The sequence below is a fragment of the Eptatretus burgeri genome, chromosome 1 (assembly GCF_056783735.1).
Source record: "Eptatretus burgeri isolate ZD-2024b chromosome 1, Ebu_testis_v1, whole genome shotgun sequence".
NCBI lineage: Eukaryota > Metazoa > Chordata > Myxini > Myxiniformes > Myxinidae > Eptatretus > Eptatretus burgeri.
This window is the reverse complement of record NC_140961.1, coordinates 103,167,215-103,178,460: the sequence shown is the minus strand read 5'-3', so window position 1 is coordinate 103,178,460 and position 11,246 is coordinate 103,167,215. Positions and strand designations below refer to the sequence as shown.

At 43.2% G+C, this 11,246-nt stretch overlaps 1 protein-coding gene across 2 annotated transcripts in view; it reads left to right on the top strand.

Annotated features, from left to right (window-relative positions):
- LOC147035084 (actin-related protein 2/3 complex subunit 1A-like) overlaps nt 1–10,944 on the top strand; it is an 80,561-nt gene extending 69,617 nt beyond the window's left edge. For both annotated transcript variants that reach the window (XM_085893406.1, XM_085893414.1), the window contains exons 9-10: nt 8,817–8,907; nt 10,402–10,944. In XM_085893406.1, the coding sequence (XP_085749532.1) occupies nt 8,817–8,907; nt 10,402–10,440 (130 nt within the window). In that variant the 3' untranslated portion in view covers nt 10,441–10,944. The remainder of the gene's footprint in view (nt 1–8,816; nt 8,908–10,401) is intronic.
- Nucleotides 10,945–11,246: the final 302 nt, after the last annotated feature.

Sequence of the window (11,246 nt, the reverse complement as noted above, 5' to 3'; positions counted from 1 at the left end):
AATGTCCACAAGGAGTTCTTTCTTCTGTACCATTTATTTGCTCTCTCCCTGATCATTCTCCCCCTCCCCATATATCCATTCCATTTTATAAGCAGAGAGGCCTTTGATCGCAAAAACAGAATGCACAGCTTATCAGCCCGGTCACCTTGTACTTTCAGAAACCCAAGCAATGTCCAAAGTGTCAAAGAAAGACAAGATTATAAGTAGGTGGTAGGCCTTAACAACTAAATAGTAGAACAGTAGAGGAAAAACACAAACACTTTGACCTACTCAGACTGAGGCAAAGGTTTCTTGTCTAGAGAGTAATAATTTCCCCAACACTCCCCCCTTGTTGCCTAATAAGGCAACACTAGTTAAGTTTAACGATATATATTTTCTCTTCACTTGGAAATACATTCTCTCTTGCGTTTGAGTGTGCCCATTTTCTTGGGTAGTCACATCCCCCCTTTTCCCCATCGTAGAGCTCAGTCCCTTAGCCTTTCCTGTCCCGCAAGCCAGGTGGCTTCATGTGGTTGTACAGCTTCGGACCTGGTTGAGGTTCCGGTAGGCCCCTAGGCCGATAGAAGATAAGGCTACCCGTTGGGCTGCACAGCTGATTTTCGACAACCTATTTCGGGAACAAAGCAGATGAGCAAGAGTGGATTGACAATTCCCGTGAATATTGAACACATTCATTTGCGCTACTTATGGATTTCCAAGTTCAGGTTCTATCTCAAAAGAGTCGTAGGACTCAGTGTCAAAACCAGGGTATGAGGGTGGTGCTTGGGCCACCATCACCTTTTAGCAGTATTCCTCTTTAGACAAGAAACAATCAATGCCGGCATTGTAATTGTTGCACATCTAACAAGCACCACTACAATGATGATCCACAATAACCCAACGGAAATCCAATGCAATAGGGTAGTTCCCCAGCCTCCAAAAATCCCTTCAAACCAGGAATAAAGCCCATCTTTCGTAAAATAATTGTGATACTTGGCTCCTTCTTGCTTAATCTTGTCAGCTATGTTCGTGATTTTCTCCGAGTTATCAGGGATATAAGTACAACACTCAGAGTTAATTACAGCACACGTTCCTCCTTGAGCTGCGAGAATGAGGTCGAGCGCAACTCGGTTTTGCATTGAAACTGCACGTAGGGCGACGACCTCCGAGTTGATATCAACCATGCCGAGAGCAGTTTTATTTGCCAATAATTCAAGCGAAGCAGCTAACTCTGCCAATCCCACAGACGTTTGTCCAACACCGTAGTGAGGGATTAAAATCATGAAGAACAGTTCAGTTGACGTGAAACCCCGTTTACCCCGTTTCAAATGCTCAAAAGGTGACTTAGATAACAGGCGCATATGTGGCAAAATGAATGACAAGAAACAAGATCCACTCCAATTAACTGGAAGCCATGGGTATGCTCGATTTCCACACACGAAATAGGTATTATTTAAAGCGACTTGTGGTCCCATCGTGTGATTTTCATAAACATAATGACTGCATTCAGAATTCCCTAATCTTCTTTCTCCCCATGCCTCTTGTACCAAGCATAGTTCGGGTTTTTCTGTTGCCCGTTCAACCATAAAATGTGGAGGCATTTTACTTAAATTAAAATTTGGCCAAAACCAGTTACTGAAATTTCGTTGTCGGAGGCAATTTCCATTTCCATTGGTAACGATGTGGTCGTCAAGGTTATTATCTTGTTTATCCCAGTTTCTTTCCTTTGCCCAGTACCCACACCATTCACTCAGATTGAATGGTATAGCCAGAAGCGGTATCCCAGTAACTGCTGAATGAGGTATCTTAGTACAAACCCAGCAATTGGTTTTATTAAAAGCTTTCGCGTGTTTACGAGAAAGAGCCAGATAAGTGTTTATTCCATGTGGTGAACCCACTTTGCTCGTTAAGCTTCTTCGGTCTCTGAATGCCCTAGGCTTAGTTTGGTGGGTAGTCTGACAGGCCAATCTCCAAAGAACATGCAAATAATGTTGATCACAGACAGTACTTATCGGATTAACAGGCCAAGTACACATTGTACAACTTGCATTTAGTAGTACAAATAATCCTGCAATGGAAAGAATCATTAAAGTTATCAGGAAGCAATGTTCTCCTCGGGTTCTTTTCTGCCGTGTGCCAGTTTGCAGTGTGTGGCATGGATCCATGTTGCTCTTCCTTTACACTTCACAGCTGTATGGGTAGTTAGCAGTATTTGAAATGGCCCACACCAACGTGCCTGAAGAGAGTTCTTCCGTTTGTAAATTTTCACATAAACAAAGTCTCCGGGTTTGAAGTTGTGATGATCAGATGTGGCTGGTTCTGGCAGAGCTTGTTTCACCTGTGCATAAAAAGTTCTTACAGCATGATTCAGAGAGACACAGAACGTAAGCAACGTGTCGTCCATTTGCTGCACGTTCATGTCTTTTATAGTCAAAGGAGGTGAGTTCGGTAATCTCATTGGTCTTCCCATCAGAATCTCATGCGGAGATAAGCCAGTGTTTCGATTTGCGGTAGATCTCATAGTCATGAGAGCAATTGGCAGAGCATCTGGCCATTTTAATCCAGTTTGTTCACAAATCTTGGCCAGTTTATTCTTCAGGAATCCATTTTGCCTCTCTACTGCCCCCGCAGATTGCGGACGATGCGGGCAGTCGAAATGTTGCTTTATTTGCAATACGCGACATAATTCTTTCACCACTTCGGCTGTGAAATGAGTACCTTGGTCACTGGAGATCCTACAAGGTATTCCAAACCTACAGATGAAATCCTTCATCAACAGTTTAACCACAGTAATGGCATCTGCTTTCCGACAAGGGTAAGCCTCAACCCATTTGGTGAACAAATCGACGATGACTAACGCAAATTCAAAACCGCAGCATTTTGGTAACTGGACAAAATCCATCTGGATATGAACAAAAGGTCCGAATGGAATTGGATGACCCCCTGGGGCCATCTCCACCCCCCTTGCTGGGTTATGTTTTTGGCAAATATGACATGTCTTACAATACTGTTCTGCAATTGGACTAAACCCCGGGGCGAACCACTGTCTCCCAATTAAAGCACTCATGCCGCCTTTGCTAGTATGCCCGGCCCCATGTGCCAATCGGGCGAGCCAAGGTAATAGAGCTCTTGGTGCCACCACACGACCATCAGATGATCTCCATAATTTAGATTCATTATCGAATTCACATCCAGCCAGTATCCACAAATCTCGTTCTTTAGCACTGACAGCTGTCTGCAAAGTGTTTATATCGTCAATGGTCGGTGTTGCCTCTTGTCTCAATACACATTGTGATATTAAAAGAGCTCTGGTGTGGGCAGCAGATTTTGCAGCTGCATCTGCCCTGGCATTTCCCCGTGAGACGTCATCAGATCTCCCAGTGTGGGCGTCACATTTTACCACTGCAATTTGGTGAGGCAGAAGTATTGCTTCCAGTAGATTCGCAATCCATGTTCCATTCCTTACTTGTGTACCTGATGACGTTATAAAACCCCTTTCGCGCCAGAGTGCTCCGAATTCGTGTACAGCACCAAAGGCATAGCCGGAGTCAGTGTAGATTGTCACTATTTGGCCTTTGGCTAAATGGCATGCACGAGTGAGGGCGAACAGTTCTGCCTGCTGCGCGGAACAGCTCTCAGCCAATCTCCCGCTTTCGATTACTTCGTGATCAGAGCAAACGGCGTAGCCTGTTAATAAACATCCATCAGGTGCACGCGATGATGAGCCGTCGACATATAGAACCAATTCAGAATTTTGGATTGGTGTGTCTTTCAAGTCAGGACGGGGTTGACACGTGTGGGCGATTATCTCTTCACAATTGTGAGGATCACCATCTTGTACTCCTGGCAACAAACTAGCAGGATTCAGCGGTGCGCATCTCCTAATCGTAATGTTCGTGGGTGCTGTGAGTGAGAGTTCGTATGTTGTTGCTCTTGAAGCCGACAAATGTTGTGTTTTCGTTTTTAACAATACAGCTGTCACTGCATGCGGTACCAGGAGAATCAAAGTGTTTCCCGCGACGAGCGCTTCGGTCGCCTGCACCGCGAGCGAAGCGGCTGCTACTGCCTTGAGACAAGGGGGGAATCCTTGCGCTACCGGATCCAATTTAGTACTATAATATGCAACAGGCCGTAATTTATTCCCGTGCTTCTGTGTCAGCACAGATTGTGCGAATCCCTGTCTCTCACATGCGTACAAATGGAAAGGTTTTTCATAGTTTGGTAAACCCAGAGCGGGAGCCGAAGAAAGAGCCTGTTTTAACGTTACAAAAGCCTTGTCTGCATTTTGTGTCCATGCAAGTGGGCTGGGCGCGTTTGCCGAACCAATGTCCACCAGGGGGCGCACTAAGGCCGCATAATCTGGTATCCACTGTCTGCAATAGCCGGTCACTCCGAGGAAAGACCTCATCTGTTTAACAGTAGTTGGCTTGGGCAGGTTTAATATTGCCGCTATACGTTCAGGGGAGATGCGTCTTGTGTCTCCCTTCAGAATATGTCCCAAATATTTAACTTCTTCTTGGCAAAATTGCAATTTAGCTCTCGATGCTTTGTGTCCTTTCCTGGCTAAGGCCCTCAACAATGTCAATGTATCTCGTTCGCATGCGTCTTTTGACGCTGAACAGATCAGCAGGTCGTCAACATATTGAATCAGTGTGGATCCACAAGGGAAAACTACATCATCCAAGTCGTCTTTGAGGGCCCTCGAGAATAATGTTGGACTTTCACAATAACCCTGGGGCAATACAGTCCAAGTGTATTGCTTTCCCTGGTAGGTGAATGCAAACAGAAACTGTACTTCTTGGGCTATTGGTATACTAAAAAAAGCTGAACAAAGATCCACAACACTAAAATAGGTAGTGTTACTTGGGATGCTTGATAGAATGGTAGTTGGATTTGCAATTACAGGAAAAGCTGGAATTACCACATCATTCACTGCCCTCAAATCCTGTACGAATCTCCACGTTGGTTTCCCAGGTTTTCTCACAGGTAGGATCGGTGTATTACATTGACTAACAGTGGGAATAATTATCCCTTGTTTCAATAGTGCTTCCACGACAGGAGCAATTCCTACCTCTGCTTCTGGAGACAAAGGGTATTGCGGTTTTCGAGGCAGTTTCTTTTTGGATCTATAGTGATCTTGATTGGATTCATACTTTTAATTTGGCCGACATCGTTGGCATGTGTTGCCCACAGACAAGTCGGGACTTGTTCGAGTATTTCAGGTAATTTTCCTGACCCATTTAATTCTGAGAGATCGACCACCTCAAACACAGCTTTTGCTGATCCTTGACATTCTGTCCAACAGAATCCCTGTTCCCCGATCTTCCAAAGTCCGTTTACTTGGCTCGATTCCATCAAAGTCGCTTGTGATGCTTTTTTCAAAGAGGTTACCATGTGACCAATGTCCGTTTCTTGGTAACCTTCTGCAATCACTAAAGTAACATGTGGTGTAACACTGGACGGTTGGTTCCACAATTTTAATTGTTCCTGCGTGAGATGCACCTCCAGGCCAATTCCTTGCTTCCCAATCCAAATTGTTCCCAACACTAAGTCAAAGGTCTGGTGTAATTTCGAGAGTGTTTCACTCGCATAGACGTTATCTTTTCCCTTGATGTTGCAATCTGCAATGCAATGTAGTCGAGTCTGTAAGTACCGTCTGTCCATGCCGTGTTTACTCACCCAATCGAGCACCTCGGGTACGTTTCTCTCCAAATGTGATAAATATTCCTGCAAATGGTTAAATGCTTCACAATTAATCACAGTCCATTGATATACAAGATTTTCTGTATTTTCCTGTAATAAATTCATCATAGTTATGTGTGATTCGTGAGGCATTTCTAAATATACACCATCAGGGGTACACTTAATTGAACAATTCAGCTTGCATAACAGATCTCTCCCCAACAGATTAATTGGTGTATCAGTTGCCATCAAAAATGCATGGTTTGCAGACAATGGTCCAATTTCCACCCGGAGCTGCTCTGTCAGTGGAATCGTACTAGCAACTCCCGACATTCCCACTACTTTTACTCGTTCTCGCGATAACGGGGCGTCTGGGAAATCACTCCTTCTGAGCGCAGATTTGGTCGCTCCTGTGTCGACTAAGAAAGGAATCTCTTGGCCTTCAATTTTCAAAGTCAATTTCGGTTCGTCACATGGTTTCAAAGTCAGGAAGGGTAACTCAGACGAAGTCGCTTCTTTTCTTTGTCATAAAACGAATGGGTTTTGGGTTTGAAATGAACCTTGAGATGGAGGAGGAAGAAATGAGGGTGGAGGAGGAGGGAACTCGGTTTGAGGTGCAGTGGGTTGAAATGAACCAGCTTGCTCAAACTGTGTTCCCCATCTTTCCTGCTGTCTATAATATGGATTTTCATTCACTGGAGGCGTGGAGTGTCTGCGAGTTTCATCTCTGTATTGTGCCGCTGGTCTCTGTTCTACCGGTTCATACGAACTATAAGTTCGACTGTTTCTACGATTTCGGCATTCATTAGCCCAGTGCCCTTGTTTTCCGCATGTATAACAGAAATCTCTGCGCTGGTCTCTGTATTTTGGTCTCTGACGGTAATTGGTTTGCCCTCGGTTTTGTGCATTATATCTCACATTCCTTTCCCCGGGGCATTCACCTTGACCTTGAACCTGGGATAGCATTAATGTTGATTCGTTTTCCTCGTCAGAACGATGTTTCAACAATGAATTACAATGCGTTACATATTCCATCAAGTCTTTCACTTCCTTTAATTCCCAACCAATACATACTCGCTTTATCTCATTTTGTAATTTGGCCGTCAAACCATTAAGGTAGACATGAGCAAATGGTACTCCCTCTTCTTTCAGTCCAGAGTGACATTGGTATACACCCCGAAAACGCTCTAAGAACTCCAATGGGTCCTCGCCAGCGCGTTGCCTGCACACCTGTATTTTTGCCCAGTCGGTCTTAAGTGTTACCACCTCTGTGACAGCGTCAATGAGGGTGTCAATATGTTCTTTGAGCTCCTCCCTGTCTCCAGGAGCTTCATCTGGCCATGCAGCGACCTGTTTCAATTGTCGGAGTAACCCTTCTGGTACCACTAATTTTAATAATATTTCCATGTCCATATATGTTGGCTGATGGCATGCCACCACCACGCGTAGTTCCGCCTGGAATTTTTTTGGGTTCTCCCGTATCTTCGGCATCTCATTTACGATGGCTTTTAATTCAGAGCCCCACGGACGATATATTGCTTGTACCTCCCTTGCACCTGGGTAATCTCGCAATGGAAACGCGCCAATGAGTGCCTCATCATCTCCGTCCTTCGCGGTCTCCGGCATTATTTTTTTGATCGAGTTTGTATTTTACCCTTGTCAGCAAGAGGAACTTTATTTTTGCTTTGTGTTCTTGTTTCTTTCTTAATTACTCGCCTGGCTCCCCGTTGAGCCTCTCCTTGCCCTGTGGCATCATCTCCCTCTGTCTCTCCCGCTTCTTCGTCCTCGAGCGGTTGTGCTATCGGAACTGTGCACTCTGGCCATGTATCTGAGTCTTCTTCTTCATCCTCAAATCTGACAGCCACTGCTCGCTGTCTCTTGGTTTTATTTTCAAGTCTCACCGGCATTTGCTTCGTTAATTGGTCTAGCTGACCCTTCAGGTTTAACAACCGTGCCTTTTCGTCTCTGTCATGACATTCCTTCATCCAATTTATATAAACGCTCCAGTTCACCTGCTTCTGGACCTTTTTGTCACTATTTTTCACTTCCAGTACTTTTCTTAAATTGTCTAAACACTCGTGATCGAACGTTCCATTCTCAGGGAAGGGTAATCGACTATTTTTGGTCCAATTGCACCATTTCCCCATGTCTCTCACAGCTTCAGGCCCATACTTATCAAACATAATTCTTGCACATGTACCTCTCCGTGGTTTTTGAATACAATTTTCCTCGGTATACCCATTTTCCTTCCTTTTACAATTTCTATTTCCCATCTCTAAAATCACACAAATCACAACCGCTAAATTCACTCTAAAATCACAGAATAAAATAAATCGCACCCTCGGAGAACCCCCCCTGCTTACCTTCGCTCAAGCACTTGTCGTTCCTCCAGGCACTGCCTCCGGCAGATTAAGCACCTCCGGTCACGAGCGCCGCACAACGCCGATTCGAATCCGTGTCACTGGCACCAACTGACGTGGATTTCTGTCCTCGAACCGCATCGTGATCGAAAGGATTCTTGATTGTTGAGGGATCTTGACCTCCTCGAGGATTCAACGTCTAGCCGACTCAGTGTTGCATGTATCGGGATAAAATAAACCACAGAAGTCCAGTAATAATCAATGTCCACAAGGAGTTCTTTCTTCTGTACCATTTATTTGCTCTCTCCCTGATCATTCTCCCCCTCCCCATATATCCATTCCATTTTATAAGCAGAGAGGCCTTTGATCGCAAAAACAGAATGCACAGCTTATCAGCCCGGTCACCTTGTACTTTCAGAAACCCAAGCAATGTCCAAAGTGTCAAAGAAAGACAAGATTATAAGTAGGTGGTAGGCCTTAACAACTAAATAGTAGAACAGTAGAGGAAAAACACAAACACTTTGACCTACTCAGACTGAGGCAAAGGTTTCTTGTCTAGAGAGTAATAATTTCCCCAACAGTGTGATCTGAGGTTCTGTGATTCCATGGCAATAACCTTGCCTTGTGTGTGGGTGGATGCAATATACAGTAATTGTATGATTGTGATTTACGTTGTGGAATGCATTTTTAAATTTTATTTCATCTGGTTCACATATCTTTTTAATAAATAAAACACGTGAGATATGAGACTCTCTAAGAAAACCTTACTCAGCTTTTTTCTTTGGTTTCTTGCAGGCAACTGTCCATATATGAAGCAGGAAAAGACAGGTGCAGGAAGTTCTGTAGTACTGGCATGGATGGGGCTTTGGCTTTGTGGGATTTCAAGGTAAAACTGTGAAGGGCAAGTTATGTTGCTCCCTTTATTTATTTTTTATTTTTCCCCCTTCCCCTTTATACCCTGCGCTCATGAAGCGAAAAGTGGGGTTAAGCGATCGGCCACGTCTGTGTACCATACGTACGTGTCTGCTTCTTTAAAATTCATTTTCTCAGCAATCGTTAGTCTGATTGACACAATTTTCCAAATTGGTGCGCCGCCTCCGGTCGAACTTTTTTAGCCATAATTATGACGTCTCAGGTCACGTGGTACAGGTGCAATCTTGGAAAAACCAAAAACTTTGCACCTCTATGTCACTGAAACCACTCCATGGATAAAGTTTACACATGGCTCATTGTCAAGTACTCCTCATGGGGAATAAGATGTTGATGGTGTCAGCGCTGTCTTCATTGTGACATCATAATTCAATAAGTGATGAAAAAAATTCTTTGCAACTGTTAGTCCAATTGACATGAGATTTTGACCATAGGTGCGCCGCCTCCGGTATAATTTTTTTCGGCATAATTATGACATCATAGGTCACATTGGTACAGGCACCATCTTAGAAAAACTGAAAAACCTTGCACCTATATCTCCAAAACCGCTCCATGGAAAAAAAAATGAAACATGGCTCATTGTCAAGTACTCCCCATGCGGAATAAGATATATTAATGATGTCATCGGTGCTTTAATTATGACGTCATGATTTAACAAGTGCAATGCTTGATCCGATCAGTATGAAAAAAGAATTCTCTGAAATTGTTGTCCAATGGACACAAATTTCACCTTTGGAGCATCTCCTCTTGGAGAATGTTTCAGTGACAATTATTACGTCATACTACGACGTATGCCAGCGTGCTTTAACGTATACAAAACTTACCCATAACGTATTCAACGTGTGCCAGCTTGGTTCGGCAAATTTTTCATACGTCGGCGTACGCTGGCTAAAACGTCAAGGTGTGACAGCGGCTTCACACTTAGATGTCTAGTGCGGTTATTATTTGAATCGTCGAGCCGCAGCCTATTAATAGCCGATGCCACGTGATCGTCGGCGATAGACTGCCGCGCTATGCATAAGTTAGACTATTGTTGGGCATAGGTTGTGAACGCCGACAACACTTTCAGTATTCGTTGGTATAAGTTATCTGTTTATGATTAAAACGTTCTGTGTGCGTTACTAATACTTTATGCAGATGTCCAACACGTTATTATACGCCCAAAAATAAAAAAAACATCAATAGTTCAGCGTACGCCAGTGTTTTACATACATTTTGATACGTTGCCATACGGTGGCTAAAACGTCAAGGTGTGACAGCGGCTTAAGTGCCATTCTGTTGGTGTTTCCATTTTTTTGTCCACTGCCTATACAAATGAACTCTAAAGCTGAGTAGTTTGAAACTTTTGCAAAAATTTCTTCAGTTTTAGAAGCGGTGTCACACAATAAATGTTTGCTGCTGTGTTCTTGAAAAAGTTGACTTTGTGTTTGTTTGTTTCTTTGACCCGCAGACACTGGAGTCGTCAATTGAAGGACTTTGCATTCGCTGAAAACACTCTATTTTTTTTTTTCTTTTCGGCCCCCTTCTGTTTCTTTATCTTTATCTTGAAAAAATATTATTTCATTGAAAATTGTACTATTTTTACCACGGTTTGCAGACTAAAAATAAAAGTGTTTTGAGTCGTAACCCCTGCAAATCTTTTGGGTTTTTTTTGTGCAGATATTTGAAAATACATTTTGGCTTTTCCACTTTGTGCATGCAAATTAATTTCCCTCTCTATTGTAGCCCTTGTGCTTGATATAAAATCCCCAACAGAAAATGAAGCCTAAGCTTTGTTAACTGCCACAATTTTGTACTTTAATTGTAACACTCGTTTTCCACCCACACATCTCTTGAAATCGAATGCCATACTTTTTTGTGGTCCCAGGACCATGGAGTTTGGAATATGATTTGTTTGCACTTTTTAAAATGGTTAAAGTGTAGTGTAAAATGTTTATTGGATTATCCATTTTTTTCTGGTTTTGGTGTCAAAATAAAACTTTGGCTTTTCAAACTTTTGACTTGCGAAGTAAGTTGATGATAAAGCTTAAGGAATGTGTGGTCAATGGTGCTCATAAATGTCTCCACACAGCAATGTGGAGTAAATTTTGGATAAACCATGTAATTAATTGTCAAAGCTTATATAGTGCATCAAAGTATTTGCTCTGGCTACGACCACTACAACTACCACCACCCTTTCTCGTCCCCAATTATTCCCGTATTCTTGTTTTTGGCACAAAATGGTCACAAACTAATACCTCGCCGATTCTTCACAAAAGACACTGGGATCTTTTATGTCCATCAACTAATGTTAGG